At 48.1% G+C, this 16,360-nt stretch overlaps 1 protein-coding gene across 2 annotated transcripts in view; it reads right to left on the bottom strand.

The window, feature by feature from the left end:
- LOC144734278 (aryl hydrocarbon receptor-like) overlaps nt 1–16,360 on the bottom strand; it is a 43,355-nt gene that overhangs the window by 2,068 nt on the left and 24,927 nt on the right. The window contains exons 6-11 of one of the 2 annotated variants that reach the window (XM_078616416.1): nt 9,137–9,222; nt 7,160–7,356; nt 5,129–5,235; nt 4,333–4,474; nt 1,522–2,118; nt 864–1,136 (exon numbers count right to left, since the gene is read on the bottom strand). In XM_078616416.1, the coding sequence (XP_078472542.1) occupies nt 959–1,136; nt 1,522–2,118; nt 4,333–4,474; nt 5,129–5,235; nt 7,160–7,356; nt 9,137–9,222 (1,307 nt within the window). In that variant the 3' untranslated portion in view covers nt 864–958. Of the gene's footprint in view, nt 1–863; nt 1,137–1,521; nt 2,119–4,332; nt 4,475–5,128; nt 5,236–7,159; nt 7,357–9,136; nt 9,223–16,360 lie in introns of those variants that run through there. The other variant, XM_078616415.1, reaches the window with a different exon arrangement.

Below are 16,360 nucleotides of genomic sequence, written 5' to 3'. Positions count from 1 at the left end.
TTGAGGCTGAGTCGACAGAGGGGAGGCCCAGGATCAGTTCAGGTAATCGCCACTGTTCTTGGTCGTGAGTGGGAATCGAACTCGTGTCGTTAGCACGCTGCGCTACGCCAGGTACGTAGCGCAGCACGCTAACTTGCTACGCCACCGCTCCCACACACCATAGAAAACACACATTCACACATCCGCGCAAAGGACACATTACCTGCACAACAGACACCCATTAAGTCGTTGAGCACAGTGTGGACGAGATGACAGTGAGTCAGTCTGATAGACTGATTCCTCAACGTGGGTGTGAGGAATCAAGAGAGAAGTCCACGGGAACAGTAACCACAGTAGCGATGGTAGAAGAGTGATGCAGTGGCGACAGACCGCGGGGTGGGTGAGTGAATTTAGTATGACACGAGCTTGAAGCATTTTCACGAGAAAATAGCCCATCGACTGGCTGTACACGGCGACGTTACTGACAGTGTGCCCATCACACCACGGCGACATCACAACAACACGACACCTAAAGGTGAAAGGATTTTTTCTCATGAACAAACAATTTAAGGATAAGGATTTGCATATATTTAAAAGGTAATTGCCACGGTGTCTCAAAGGTGCTTTACAACCACAGAGGAGGGAAAGACAAAATCCCCAGTGTGCAAAGAGGGAAACGACAGACAGGGGGTTGGAAACCAAAACCCAGAAACAATCCCCAGACGGACTGAGATGCAGCCTGGCTCTGCGGCTGGCAGAGCTGCGAGCGACTTTTTGTGAGGTCTTCAAAGTACAAATTACGTTACAGATTTAAAATGTGTGTACATCTGTCACCACGTTATTGTGTGTGAGCGTGTCAATCAATATTCCATCTCAAGCGACTTCTCTGCTGAAATAAAATATGCAAGAAAAACTTTTGCTGGCTTGCTTCCTGCTTGGATTCCTGGCTGGCTGGCGCACAAGTGCCGCAGCGGTGATGTCACCGCACACATCTGCGTGATGACGTCACCCGCATTCCACAGCGTCGGGTCACATTCGGTCGTCGCGCTGTGGATCCCGCGCAAATGCAATAGAGGGGGGGAAGCGAAGGAAGGGAGAGAGATAAACGGGGGATAGCGAAACGGCGTGAAACGGAGACGGGCAGTGCGAGGGAGGAACTAGGGAGAGGCAAGAAAGATTGGGGACAAGGAGAATGAGGGCGAGAGGTGAGAGAGAGAGGAACAGGGATAGAGGTAGGGAGGAGGGAAGTGGGTGAGATAGAGTGAAGAGAGGAGAGGATTATAGAGGGAGGGAGAGGTAAAAGAGGTGACAGAGGAAGAGAGAAACAGAAAAACAGGGACAGCAAGAAATTGAGGTAAATTAGGATACAGAGCACAGAGAAGGAAAGATAAAGGTGGCGTGAGACAGGGCTCTACATTAGATGACAAGTTTTTCTGGCTGGCTGGAAGCGATGGATGGACGGACGTTCACTTCTAAATGACGTGCTGATTTCTGGCTTCAACACGAATAAAATGAACCCAAACCCCTGCCCCTACTTTGTACCTGTTCAGGAGGCTGAGGAATCCACAGTCCCTCTCCTCCTTCCTAGCGTGCTCCACCAGCCCGAGCTGTCCACTCGCCCCGTCCCTGAGCGCTGAGCCTGGGACCCCTTGTGACAAGCCCCGACCAGGGGGGCTGCCCCTCGCCAAGGCGTCGTCCGGGAGGGTCGAGGGGTCGGTCAGACGCTCCTCCCACTCGGAGGGGAAGCTCTCCGCCGAGTCGGGGCTGCTGCTTGAAGAAAGGCTGCTTGGATAGGTCCCGGCCCGGTGGTAGATGTCTCTTTTTTCCTGGGCCATCTTTCCGGTGTACAGGGAGGTCTTAGTGTCCCGCAGAGTCAACGCGGGTTCCGCAGTGACGCAGGTGCCGTTCTTTGGCCTGTCCGTAATTTTCGCTTTACTTGTCAATCTCTTTGTAAGCTCCTGGCCGGCTTTGCTGTCGCCACTGATGCTCCTATTATCACTGCTGCTGCTGCGGCACAGTTTGGCTTTGGGCTGCTGGGAAGTTATGGGAGGGATCTGCGAGACAGCAATCGCTTCACCAGTGACGTCAAACTTGCATTCGGGATTTCGGTTCTTCAGGTAATATTCTCCTTCTTCGTCCCTGCCGAGAGACGAGCATGCACCACCAGGGGACAACGATTTGAGTTGGAAACGACACACACTTTTGCAAACACACACGTGTTGCAGTTGGCAACACGTGTGTGTTTGTTTAATCGTAAAAAAATAAATGACATTGAATCCATCAATCAGAGGTGGTGGCTATGCATGTGGACTGTAATCCATCACTGTGGAGGCAGCAGCGAGGGTAAGTGGATCACCGCACAGACGTTGTGAAACTCCCTTCCCATAGGCGTCGAGATTGCCATACCCTGGCTCGCTGGAAGAATGTATGCGTAATGACAGGGTGCCACCTGTCGGCCTGAAGGGGTAATCACAGTTATGGGTATATAACGTAATGCCTAATTATGAGGGGGGCATATCTGGGGAAAAGGTGCAAGGCGGAGTCAGTCGAAGCTCCAGGAACTGCTTGAATGTTCTAGAAGGGGGCGTGGCCAGAGGCGGGGCTTGGCCGCGCTGGGGCGTATATAAGGGGGACGGAACCAGAGGTTCGGTGCTGTTGTGGGTCCTGGGTCCTGACTGCTCGCCGTCATCTCTCTTCGTCGTCCGACCACGTGGCCCATCTTCTGCAAGGCTCTCATCGTCGCTGCGCTAGTTGGACAACTGTGTACTTGGACGCCACAATAGGGTTGTGTGATAGGGTCAGCTATGTGAAGCTGCGTTACATAAATGTATCGCCCAGTGTGTTCCTAATAAATAAGAAGCCTTCTACATGACGTGTCTCGGAAGTCGCTAACTTAATGTGTATATGTTGAACCGGAAGTAGCCGACCATGCTGATCATGCAATAGCTACAGGGTCTGGCAGAGAGACACAATGGCACCGATGGAAATGACTGTGATTCCCTCTTGATAGAAATAATGAACACTATTAAAATCACCCAGAATGCCCTAATCTCATCAAATCTCCGAAGCTAAACAGGTTTTAACTAAACTACAAACTAAACTTTTTATTTTACAAACGACCCAGCTATCGTAACTCAACAAAGTGGCTTATCATGTGGAGAATTATAGCAGTGAGAATTTCACTTGTTCCATCTGTACAGGATAGAGTGTTGTCCTCATCGGATGTGTAGGCTTTCTCGGGGTACTTCGGTATCCTCCCACATACCAACGTTCATTAATTGGCGGAAAATGCCTTAATGTAGGCGCGGGAGCGTAGCGCATAGCAACAATGGATTTCACTGCACTGCTCTCTGCTGCCCACACGCATCGCGGTCAGTGTCACAGCGAGAGTGCACTCCAGGTGAACAGGCTCCATTTTATCATTAATGGTCAGTATTTGTTGATGCGTTTTTTATTGGGTGCAATAATCACCGTATAAATGCATGCTGTATGAGAAATGGAATGAAAAGTGTGTATGTACGTGTCATTGCATGTTTGCTATGTGTGAGTATGTGTGGGGAGCAGTAGTGCAGTGGTTAGCACATGGCACTACGAACCCGGCGACCGAGTTCGATTACTGCTCACGGTCAACACCTATGACGATTATCTGACCCGGCTCCGGGCCTCCTTTAGGTCGAATCAGCCTAAAAGTACCTAGTGCAGTGTGTAAACATCGCCACTTGGGAGAGAAAGGCAGCTGGACACGGTGTTGGCCATCCACCACTTTGAGTGCCGTTCCGGCCTTCATAGGTGCTGCTCGCCAACAGCACTTGCCCCAACAGTCTGTTAAGGCTATACGGGGAATCTTTTTTGTATATGGGGAGTGGTAGTGCAGCGGTTAGTGTGCTGCGCTACGAACCCAGCAGCCCAAGTTCAATTCCCGCTCACGGCCAACACCAGTGATACATGTCTCCCCTGGGTTAACTCAGAGTACCTGGTGCGGTGTATAAACATCGTGACTAGGAAGCCAAAGGCGGCCGGGCGTGGTGCTGGCCTTCATAGGTGCTCACTAACAACACTTGCCCCAACAATCTGGTCAGACTATAAGTTTTTTTTTTTACTTTTGTGTGTATATTTATGAGTATCAGTGTGACAATGTGAGTGTACATGTGTATAGGAATGTGTACATTTCGCCACATGTTTGACATGTACGTGTCAACTGACACCCTGGACGCCCTTGAAAGCAAAATGTCCAATCTCAATGTAATTTCCCTGCAAAATATTTGAATGGGTAAGTAAAGAAAAAGCAATGCATGTCGTTACGTGCGACCGGATGCGCGCGGAAAAAAAGGGCAACGTGCTGCCGTGCGGTACCGGAGCAAGAACTGCGTGGCGATGATGAAGTCGGCCTTGCCCTTGCGGTAGATGATTCGCGCGGAGGCCTTCACCCAGAGCCACTTGCCCTGCTTGCTGAGCAGGCGGAAAACCACGGGCTCGCTCTCCCCGTTCCTCATCACTGCCAGGGACGTCAACGGGACAGACAGCAGTCACGACCCGCGCCACCCGAAGCCTCTTGACGACTCGCGGCCGTATCGTTAGCGCGGGCGGCGCGGACCCGGCTTCAAGGGATGGGGCCCATGTTCATAGCCCGGCGTCTGGTTTACCCTGTCCTCAGAATCTTTATTTTATGTTATTCTCCAAATTGCATTCAAAATAACGCTGTCATGTCGTGAGACCGAGGTTCGTGGGCTCGAATCTGTAGCATAAAACTTTCACCATCTACTTAAAAGTGGACATAAACGATTCTGTGATGTCGTCGGATGCAGAGTAGGCAATTGCGAGCTGGTGTTAAGGTCCCAATTTTTTTTTCAAATTGTCCAAATTTTGAAAAAAAATACTTAATGTGGAAACACAAAGCCACAGGCAATCGCTGCCCCCCCTTCTACAGAAACTTAACAGGACACCCCCCTCAAAGAGAGTTTTGCAACACGGTCAGGCTTTCCTGGCCAAACAAGTGTACAGTTAAACCCTCTGTGCTTGTAGCCAGAGCCATATCGAGAGGTATAACTAAACATTGTGTGCCAGATAGGGATATATATGTCTATATATTTTTTTAAATGTAAGTTTTCTTTACGACGGCAGAGGTGTTCAACGGTGGTGCGCGTCTCACGTATGAGGTTGTTTGCCTTCAAGTAGAGCATGTCGCCCAGGTGCTGGAAGTTGACCGCTTTGCGCCTCCGGAACTCCACATTAGTGTAGCCCAGCACCAGCCGGGCCCTGTGTGGGACGCAAGCAACATGGCCAGCATGGGCCATGGTACAGAAAATTCTAAAAATTCTAAAAAAAAATACATACTTGAAGTCAATAAAGTTAAAACTGCTTATTTCTACTAATAACGAATTCACAACATGGGGTGTGGTCGTTTGTTCGAGAGCAGGATGGGGCATGCTATATCTGTGGGCTGAGTCATGATCTGGTGTGATCTCATTACAGGTTCATGATGCCAAACTCAAATTTCTAGTTTTTGGCAATATTTCCAGTGTAATGTGTTATGTGCAAAGGTGAGACATATAAATAATGTGGTGTTATATGAATGGATGAACAGGCGACAGGCCGAGCTGATCATGCAAATGGATGAGCTTTGGCCCAGTTGATTGCGCACGTGGTTGGGTCTTAGTCGCGCCTTGTTTTGATATTAATAATTGTTTTAACAGGCTTTTGGCCTAGTTGAGCATGCACATTGTCAGGCCTTGGTCTGTATAACATTTCTAGTGCTTCAATGAAGACATACACACTAGGTGAGTTGAGGCGAGTCTTTAATTAACACTTCCCTTACGGGACGGGTTCTATAATTGGTGTAGACGTATCTATCGCTATGTAACATTGTGTGACACCGTGTAACACCGTGTAACACTATGTAACCCCCTACACGCGAGGCTATTGAAGATCCCAACCAGACGACGTGACCCGACCCACCGAGTGTTACCCACAATGACGACCCTTTACTGTATCGCGCTGCCCTTTTATCCCCCTAGCGTGGCCTTCCCCCCGCCCTCTGGCTACGCCCTCCTTCTAGCACCTCCCAGAAGGCTCGCCCCCCTGATTACCCGAATGACGGAATATGCCGGCATTACACATTGATTCATGGGATTTGATTACACGTTATATTGTGAAGTGGGTTTGGGTGTAGTTTTTTGTTACATTGTTAAATATTTTGGAAACATTAGTCATGGGTATTTCTAGTGTACAATGCAGGTTTTATATTTGCAAATTAGCGTCTCCTTAATGAAGCGAAGTTAATTAACGACGAACAGTTACGTTATTAATTATCCACTGACTTTTTCTTACTTTGTCAATCGATGTTCGAAGTGGTTAAGACCAATCCCAAAGTCATCTCCTAATTATTCACGGTTTATTCGTCTTAACTACCTTATGGAATGGGAGTTACGGTAACACTTAAGCCGACCACATTCCTGGAATTACGGAAGTCGTTCCGTATTTTGGCCTCAGGCTCGATGAAACAGGATGAAGAAAGAACACATCTTGTCGTAATAGACAAGAGTTATGAAACAAGAAAGTGAAAAAGCTGAAGTCAATTGGGTGACACTTTGAAATACAGTTGCTGAGACAAGCCCAAAATGTCACGAAGGCCAGCAACAAGCAGCAGTAAAAGACAAGCTTTAACACATTCCTTGAAATGAGCAAGATTATAAAAAAGAGCTTTGGAAAAGAGACGATGGGAGGATATTCTCTAGTGGAGCAGTGCAAGGGAAAAGCAGAAAGAGAAATGTTGTGACCTGCTTTGTGATGAGTGGGTGAGTGAACGGGTGAGTGAGTGGGTGTGTTGCTGTGACCTGTATTATGGTGGTTGAACACCGTACGGACGAGAAGAAAGTCGCTGTCTGGTAGACTGAGTCCTCAACATGGGTGGAGGAATCAACGAGTGATGTAAATGGGAACAGTTACCATTGCATTAGCGATATAAGAGTGATAAGGAGGCAACTGACCAATGATTTAGAGCTAATCAGGAGGTTTTTGACAGGTGCAGAAGCCAAAATATAACAACGCAATTTCGATAATTCTCCTGTGTGGGTACTTTAATTGGAGGTGTGTGGCACCAGGGCTGACAAGAATGTGGGGCAAGGCCCGCGAGCAGCTGGCTGCATAAAAAATGTTACAGGTACACGTGGGCCCCCCGTACTTAGAGTCCAGGCTGAGCGTGGAGAAGTCCAGCTTGTGCTTCGTGGTGAAGATGATGTTCCAGAGCCGCAGCTCCGTGGGCAGCATGGGATTCTGCGGAACCGCAAGGGCAAACAGCGCCGGTCCACCACCACCTGCGCCCATGGAGCCAACGCCGCCGCCGCCCAGCCGCTTTAACTTGCCCTGCACCTGAATCATCTGGAAGGACGAGCGGCACGGCAAGACCACACAGGCCATCAATGATACTCCGTGTCCTTCAAGATTCAACAAAAGCATCTCCCCAAAGTTTTTGTTCGATAGGCATTCCGCGGCGGTACACCGGTGCAGCGTAACACACACCGGTCCTCATAAAAACAGTTCTAAAAGTATAATTTGAACTGACATTCGTCTTCCGACTGCTTCGACATCACGAGAACTGATTTTGACGCTCACCCCGCAAGATTTTCTAACCGGGGGTTGCAAATCACCGAAAAGTAAATAATTTGTGTAAAAATTTGCTTTCTTTATACCACGCGCCGGTGTACCACCAATACGTTCAAATGCCATTTGGGCGGAGTTCTGGAAACACTTGATAACTCACAAACGCTCACTGCCTGGAAAATAAACTTTTGTTGACAGGTGGATTGATTGGATGATCTAGATTACCACAATGGCTGCCCCCCCAAAAAACATGTCAAATTAAGTTATTTTGTAAATTACTATCCATAATACAGGTTTTTTTGGGTTAGATCACCTAAATATATAAATGTGTCGTTAGATCTGTCACCAACTGACACAGCTAATTAGTAAGGTTTATCACGTAACCAGAACATGCCAATTCGTTACGAGTATAGCACACCGGTGTGTTGGAGAGCAAAGCCGTAATATTTACAATCTGAGTACGACGTTTCGCCAGTAATTACAACTATTTATTAGTATTTCTTATTTGACTAGGAAAGACCCATTGAAATATATAGCTCTTTTTCAGAAGCTCAACGAAGTGGCTCATCTTGTGGAAATTGATAGCAGTCAAATACTCTAAACGCATGTTTCTAAGTTTGGAGCACCCGGAGAAAAATCCACGCGATCATGGGGAGAACATGTAAACTCCAAATATAACTGCACACTTCCATGAGCTCTGGCCTCGAGAAACCAAAGCCCTTTAATGTCATACCACGAGTCAACGGCTAACACGCGATTTATCCTTTTCACTTACTGCCCGCCATGTGCACGTGTAATGGTTGAAGTAACCCAGGCAGGCCACTAGAGGCTGCTAAATTTAGCATAATATTAAACAAACAAAAATACATTCGAGAAACAGATCGTGATCCTGAATTGTGACAATATATCAAATCATTCCCAGGGTAGGGGCACGCATCATTGAGGCCTCCGTTCATAGCTATGGTTCGGCGTAGAATTTGTTCTTCCTCAAGTGACCCGGCTCAAAGCCATGTTCAGGTTGAGTGGACTGAGCTGTGGTCTCAGCTGTGCTGGGGACTTCGATAAGCCGAGCCCGAGCCACGGCTGAGCTGCTCGGGCACCTTTGAAAGTATCTGAGCAGCTCAAGCCTGTTAGAGGCCGAGCCAGAGCGGAGCTGGGACTAAGAATACTAAACTAAACTATTTTATTTCATCAGGTAAGGCCCACTGAGCTATACATCTCTTTTTTCAGAAGTCACCTGGTCACAGATGATAGCATTCATCAAAGTGACTTATGTGAAAATTGATAGCAGCCAAATACAAGAAACGCATGTTCTAAATGTGGAGGGAAGAACCGGAGTGGCCGGAGAAAAAACCACGCAACCATAGGGAGAACATGCAAACTCCAAATATACAGAGGGCATTAGGGTCAGGATCGAACCCACGACCTCCTGTATACCAAGCGAGGTAATTAACATCTCGCCATCGTGGCGCCCCAATGCAGCCCTAAGACTCCAATTTAGATCCTGATGACGATGATTACGATTAGCGGTGAGGATGACCCAGAGGTTGTTGTTCACCATGAACCCAGAGTTGTTGTCCAGCAGGCAGCGGAAGCGGCAGGAAAAGTTGCGCTGCTGTTCAGATACCGCCGTCGATTGTTCTCCTAAAAGAAACGGGCCACGCCAAGATCAGCACCGTATCAGACAGGAGATTCGTAAGATGTACAATAAATACGCAGACAATGTGCCTCCTTCCCATAGCTAGCCTTCGACATTAAATATAAAAGCACGCTTTACACAACCCATAAAAGAGGTGTTTTGGGTTAGATCACCAACTCACACCGACCAGCCTGGCTAAGTATGGCAAAACCAATGCTGTGAGCGACAGTGTTGGGAGTTCTCCATCCAGCAGTGGATTTATAAAAGGTCTGGTAATTATTATTCCTATTACTTGGAGTCTGCATGTAGTCTGGGTTTATGCAAGGTTTTTCACCGACAGTGAAATGATTTGTGTTCTTGGTACAAACGATTGCATCAATAAAGAATATATCAGAAATGCGTAATATGCCATTTATTCAAGCATCACCGAGTCTCAGGACTCTTTCAGAAGGGTTCTGCATTGGAATATTTGGCTAATTTATGTTTGTGTTTGGGAGGGGACCGTCATAAGTAAAGATAAGCCATGCTTTTCGTTGCACTTCTTTTTTCTTCTGATATGCATTGTTTTCTCGTTATTTATGTATTTTTATTTTTTGAGCTAAGTAGTACGGTTTTATTTTAGTATTTTTTGTACGGAACTGGATCATTAATGAAAGACGCTATATAAAATGAAATTATTATCATTATGCATGGCAGGAATACCACTCAGAGATCTGCAAAGATGGACTAAATATCCCACACGCTGTACCACCGTCACCTGGCCATCTTGCAGCTCAGTGGGTTTGGAAATCTCTGCGTGATCCACCAACCCTTGCCCCCATAATGGCGAATTTAATAAATACACTTTCTGCACTCGGGAAGCTGGTGTAACTGGGGAGGCCGAACGTGATTCGAACCCAGCCACCGAGTCACCTTTGGTTGTTTGACCTTGAGGTGAAGGCCCTTGCAAAAAAGCTTAACTACATTGGGTGAAACAAGTTCATATCTCTTGACAATGCTCACATAGTCACCTAACTGCAATAAGGAATGTTCGTAAAACTGATGACTGATTTTAAACCCTTGCTCGTCTGCTCTTGGAAATAAACTTCTGTAGGTACTCAGTGTTGCTCTGGTTCAGGCAGGTTCAAATCAGCTGCGTTTTTCTCTTTAAAGCAAGCATGTTGGAAGCGTGCACGCAAATATGATAAATGTTTATGTCGACAAATACGAGCATTGCGTGTGAATTCAATGAAAACTAAATCACCAGCAACAGACGTCATGAAAGCGTAGGTTATTTATGCAGCACATTAGGCAGGGAATTACACGAAATTATTTTTTCATTGTGAATTAAATAATCTGGGCTAAGGCACACCCTGCGTTGAACGTGTGTCGTTTAATAGACATGATCAATTAAGGCTCTTTCATGAATGAAATTGCCCATGCATTCTGGGACCGAATCATATTCAATAATACTCCAGGTGTAGCCCCGCTTGTTGTGGGAGTCATTGGCCTCTGAGAGGTGCATCTGCCTTGAGTAACCAAGATATTACCCAGGGTCTCACTGCTCTGTTGTGGGAGCCATTGGCCTCTGAGAGGATGGGGTGGGCTGACTGCTGAGACCGGCATTGGAGCAGACTCCACAAATCCAGTAACCGATGGGAAGAGAAGACCAAAGGGCACATGTTGAGAGAGCCTCCATACGGACTTTGGAGGTCGTTGCGCGATCTGGCGGTGGTGGCATCAGCGGCGGCTGTGGCCGTGGCGACATCTTTATCTTTTCACCAAGGCTGTGAATCCCATGCGAGCTTTAAACTCTATTCACAAAGGAGCCACTTGCAGCGGCCGTGCGATTCCCTGGTACGGTCAGAGCCGTGGAGCTCTAAAGGTCAGGCCACAGCTGCTACTCGAGATGTCTCTGCATTGGTGTGACATTGATTACCAGAGGTGTGGACTCGAGTCATGTGACTTGGACTCGAGTCAGACTCGAGTCATGAATTTGATGACTTGCGACTCGACTTGGACTTGCATAACAATGACTTTGTCCCACCTCTGAGATGTGGACTCGAGTCATGTGACTTGGACTCGAGTCAGACTCGAGTCATGAATTTGATGACTTGCGACTCGACTTGGACTTGCATAACAATGACTTTGTCCCACCTCTGTTGATTACCCACGTGGCGAGGAAGGACTGACTCTCGTGAATCTGGTAAGGACATTTCTTCTGTGGCCGGGCTACGCAGGGAAGTCAGGGCTGGCCGGATGTTGTAGGAATGCGTGTCGACATGTGGGTTCACTCATCCTGCGAGATCCGGTTTTCAGTGACTGTCTTAGCATGTAAATACGACCACTACTGCTATTACTGCACTCATTTATTGAGTCCCAAAGTAAAAATGTCTGCCTGCTCAAACAACCAATAGGGGCAGGCGCTCATCTCTGCAGCTTAAAGCCACTCGTGGAAATTCCACATTCTTATGGCAAAGGCCAGAGTCGCTAAACAGAGGACCCTTGTTGACTTCCCACAAAGTGGAACTTGGGTTGTCTGTTAGAGGGATGAGCTGTGCCGAGTCCTCGTCGAGATTTCAACTCGTTCCCTCCTCATCCTGAGGCGAGCGCGCCAACGACAGCACCACCCGGCCGGATCACTCAAACACGAGGATGTCTATTGCGGTGATTAGCACACTGTGCTATGTACCCGGCGACCTGAGTTTCATTCCTGGCCAGGGCAACATCTATGGCCTCTCTTTCAACAACCCGTAGTGACCAGCAGGGAGAAGTATGGTCAAACAACACCCATGATCGATACGGTGTGCCGAGACCCTCATCCAGCAGTGAACTGACAAAGGTCTGTAATTTCAATTATTAATGATTACTGTCTTGGCTCATTGGCTTTCAGAATAGTTGTGGAAGCTGGCGTTAAGCGCTTGGATGGGGAACATGCCGGAGGGCGGCATTGCCCCCTCGTAGCCAATTTGCACGTCGCCTGTGGGAGAGACGGGCTCGCGCGGGACGAGTCGGATCCTGCGTGCGCGCACGTGGAGACCGCGAGGCTGCGGTCACGGCGGGTGCGTGGTTCCGGTTCAGGTCTGGGCCACGTGCCACCGATGGAGGGGCAGAACAAAAGCCACCGCCGCCACCGCAAAGGTGGAAGGAAGAGTCAGTGGGAGGGTGGGAAAATGTTCCGTCACTGTATACGGAGACTGTAAAGGTATGAAATAATGAATGAAAATAAATGGTTGGCAGGCATTTTGGCACCTGCATGACATTCTTGCTGGGGTGGAAAACCAGTTTGCTTACTTTCCAGAGTGAAGCGCTGGATTAGGAACAAACATCGCGTAGCAACGAGGGACACGCGCTCCCCTGAACGCCCAAGCGCCCGCGAGCTACGGCCACGGCGCCGCTCCACCTTTGAAGCCCTCGATTCGGCGTCACGCCAGCCATGCAGTGGCGAGGGGGGGTTACGCGCTGTCACGCGTGCGCGATGGAGCTGATGGCACGCTGCGGCAGGCTCTGACTTAGGATGCACATGAAGCATCCCTCCAAGTTGCCTGCCAGCGACGCTGCACAATGACACCAGTAGGTTCGGTCTTATAATGGCAGTGGGGACAAGTGCTTTTTTGCGAACGCCTATTTAGCACTGACGCAGCACACGTAGGGGTAGTGTAGCCGGCATCACACCTCCCCAGGATCTGATGTTCACGCAGAGCGCCGAGTAGGAATGTGAGTCCGAGTCCACCTCATTGTGCGAGGTTTGGAATCAACCCTGGTTCCTCAGGATCTCTGTGCCGTTGTAACTGGCAAGCCACACGATGCCACCCCCCATGATTTTCTCAGTGCAGAGTGTACGGAGTGTATTCATAGTGCAATCTGCCTTTCGAGTGCATTGCCTCGGGGAGAATGATGTGATGCTAATAAGTGGTGGGGACGTAGTTTTAACACATGCCGTTCGAGCAATCACAGAGTGCTTCTATGCACAATTAAATGGATTTAACCGCAACGATAGCATCGAACATTATTTAAAAATGATATGGAAACGTATTTGGTTTGAGCACTCATGTTGGATGGATGGCGTTGTGCTCAGAGCAACGGCCTCGCAGTTGAAAAGTTGCAAGTTTGATGCCTCGTTGAGGATGAACTCGGTCCACGGACACTCGGTCGAGCCGGGATATTCGATTGTGTTAGTGATCGACTGCGCCACCGATTATTGCTTTATTTGCTTGCCGAATCAGATAACAGGAAAATAGGGGAAAGTTCAACTTGTTCCCACACGTGCATGCTAGATGAGAGGGGTTGGGCAGAGCTCGGTGACATCATCAGCCACATCACAGTCCTTAAGGGGGTTTCCAGCCTTCGGGAAGCAGGATGCAGGGGGCGGCAGCATAAAAAAAAGGTTTTAGGGTTAGATCGCGTGAATACAAATGTGTTGTTAATCCGCCACCACACGGCACAGGCAATTAGTAAGGTTTGTCCTGTAAACAAAGCATGCAAATGTTTATTTGACAAACCTTACTAATTGGCTGTGGCAGGTGGTGGCAGGTTTAACGACACATTTATATTTACACGATCTAACCAAAAAAAACCTCTACTATGGATATTGGTCGCGAAAGCCTACTGCGTGTTGAAGTCAACGGTGATCAATTGACACCGTGGACTCCCTTGCGGATGAGACGTTCCATCTCAAGGGATTATATATATGTACACTAAACTAAAATTGTCCTATGGAATAAATGACCTCTGTCATTGGAATGTGGAATTACTGCCAGAGGCTTAGGGGCTGCCAGCGGAAATGAGAACTTCCCTCGTGCGTGTCTGAGCAGAGAAACGATGACTTTGATCCAATTCTCCCTTGGTCACACCGGGTAAATATAGCCCTGTGATTCAGGCGGCACTGTTTAAACCACTCTCAAGAATCCACGTGTCTGTGGCCAGCATGTAATCGTGGAAGGAGTTCTCTTTTTTCAAAATAGCCCTCGGTTATGAATGTACTTTATTGAATATTGGTTTAGTTTTCAAATGCTTCTGTAATGCGGTTATATCTGCTCTGATTTCTACTTGATAATTTCTGCTCTGATTTATATTTGATAATTTCTGCTCCGATTTCTATTTGATTATCTTTACTCTCATTTCCATTTGGTTGTTTTTGTTCTGATTTCTCTGCGCTTAATTGTTGTACTTGTTTTGTTACTTTGCTGACCCAAATGACTGTTGCAAATGTGACATATTGGTCTCACCTGCTTAAACTAAATTAATTTGAAACTTGGACTTAAGGCTGATTCAACCTCGCAGAGGCAAAATAGGTTCCGATGCTACTTGCCAATGATGCGCAGGGTCGACAAATCGCACGGTGCCTGGGATCGTAATGCAAGGTACCAACCAATGCGCCATCACTCATCATAATAGCACACACGTAGAGACACACGCACTCTGACACATTGCAGGATTTCCTAAGATTGTTGCTCTGCACTTGGTGCATTATGGGGGAAGCTGTGCCATAGTGGTTAACGAATTGCGTTATAAACCAGCCGACATAGGTTTGATTCATGGCCACAAATAACATTAGTCGCTAATGATATTCAAACCAGTCCTGGGTCTCTCCTAGGTCAACTCAGCATTAATTGAGTACCTGGCGAAGTGTGCAAACATCAGCATTGGGGAGACGAAGGTGGCCGGGCATCGTTCTTATTACACTGCCCCTTAGCGCACAATACTGGCCTTCACAGGTGTTTGCTTCAGCACTCTCGCTAACAAACGACGTAAGCTACACAGGGGATCTTTGCGTTAGGTGCAGTGTCTCTGAGCTGGTGCTGCAATGTCTGCAGGCCGTGCCTCTCTCTCTGCGCGCACGTAGGCTCAGGTTTCTACGCACGCCCGGGGGTGCTGCTTAGCCTGCGTTACCGTGAGCGGGAGCCAACGGGAGATGAATGGCTCCGTAATCACACTCCGTCCTTCGCTTTACTCTCAGGCCGATATTCTCCTGGCTCGGCTCTGGCTTGGCTCTGGCTCAAGTGAGCCAGCTTCTCAGCCAAGTGCTCAAACTTGAGCCGGCTCCGAGCACGGTCCCGGCTAGGCTCAGGGTTTCCATGGAGCTGAGCCTGAGTCGAACCACGGCTGAGCCGCTCACTCGCACGTCTTTAACAGCAACCTAGCGTCTCACGCCTGAAGTGAGCCGCTTGGTGTTAGAGGCCGAGCCATGACTCAAAAAATGTCCCTCAAAGTGGTACGTGAATCCATAGGGCAAAAACCAGTGAATGCGCGAAACAGCAAGCAGCACCTTCCAAAGCGTGCCATGCGCGTATCGTGTAAACGTCTCGCTTCCAACCAGAATGTATTCACCCAGCAGTGGATTGGCAAACGGGCTGCACATGCGCAATTAATCTCTGGTGATCTGTGCTGGATGTGAATGTAGCCCTCACATCACTCCGCTGCAGCCAAATCCTAACTGGGAATACTCTGAAATAGGATCACATGTGCACACATTACAAGTAAAAGGTCTTCTACTGTTGTACCAGTACACGCGATCGTGGATGTACTGCTCGTACACAGTCCTGTAAGTCAGAAAGTAGACCCAAGGTTTTGTTGAGATGCCATTGTTAAACTGGAGCTTCAAATGTATAGAGATTATGATATCAACCCAAAGTGGAGGTTATTTACTGCTCAAATGAGCATCAAGGCATTGGTGCTCATCTCTTGTTTACAGCCCTGTAGAGCCAGTGGTAGGAATTCCACATTATTATAGCAGGGGCTAGTCTACCCATAGGACTACCACTGTTGACTTCCCCACAGAGTGGTACTCGTTACATTAACTCCGGAGGGATGATGGGCTGAGAAATGTTCACTTGATTCAGCATGTTCCAGTTATGAGGACATAAATACGGTTCGATTGCCACGCAACAGACACGTCGAGAGCGGGGCTTAGGGGAAAGCGTTTGAAAGGACATCGGAAGTTGTTCCGTGACGTCACCTTTCGGAGGCTGTTATCTAGAGCATGGATCCATCTACTGCGTTCCGTGAGCGTTTCCCAACAGACATGCCTTCATGGGACAATGTCAATACCACGTTTGGATTATAATCCAAGCGTGGTATTGGAGATCCTGGAGTGCAATGATTCCCCAAGAAGCTCACTAGTAAGGAGAAAGCGGCTTGGGACAGCTTTGTCGCAGTGGTTCG

This window comes from Lampetra planeri, chromosome 50 (assembly GCF_965212315.1).
Source record: "Lampetra planeri chromosome 50, kcLamPlan1.2.h2, whole genome shotgun sequence".
Classification (NCBI taxonomy): Eukaryota; Metazoa; Chordata; class Hyperoartia; order Petromyzontiformes; family Petromyzontidae; genus Lampetra; species Lampetra planeri.
Note: the sequence above shows the minus strand (reverse complement) of the source record. Positions and strands in the feature narration are given on the sequence as shown.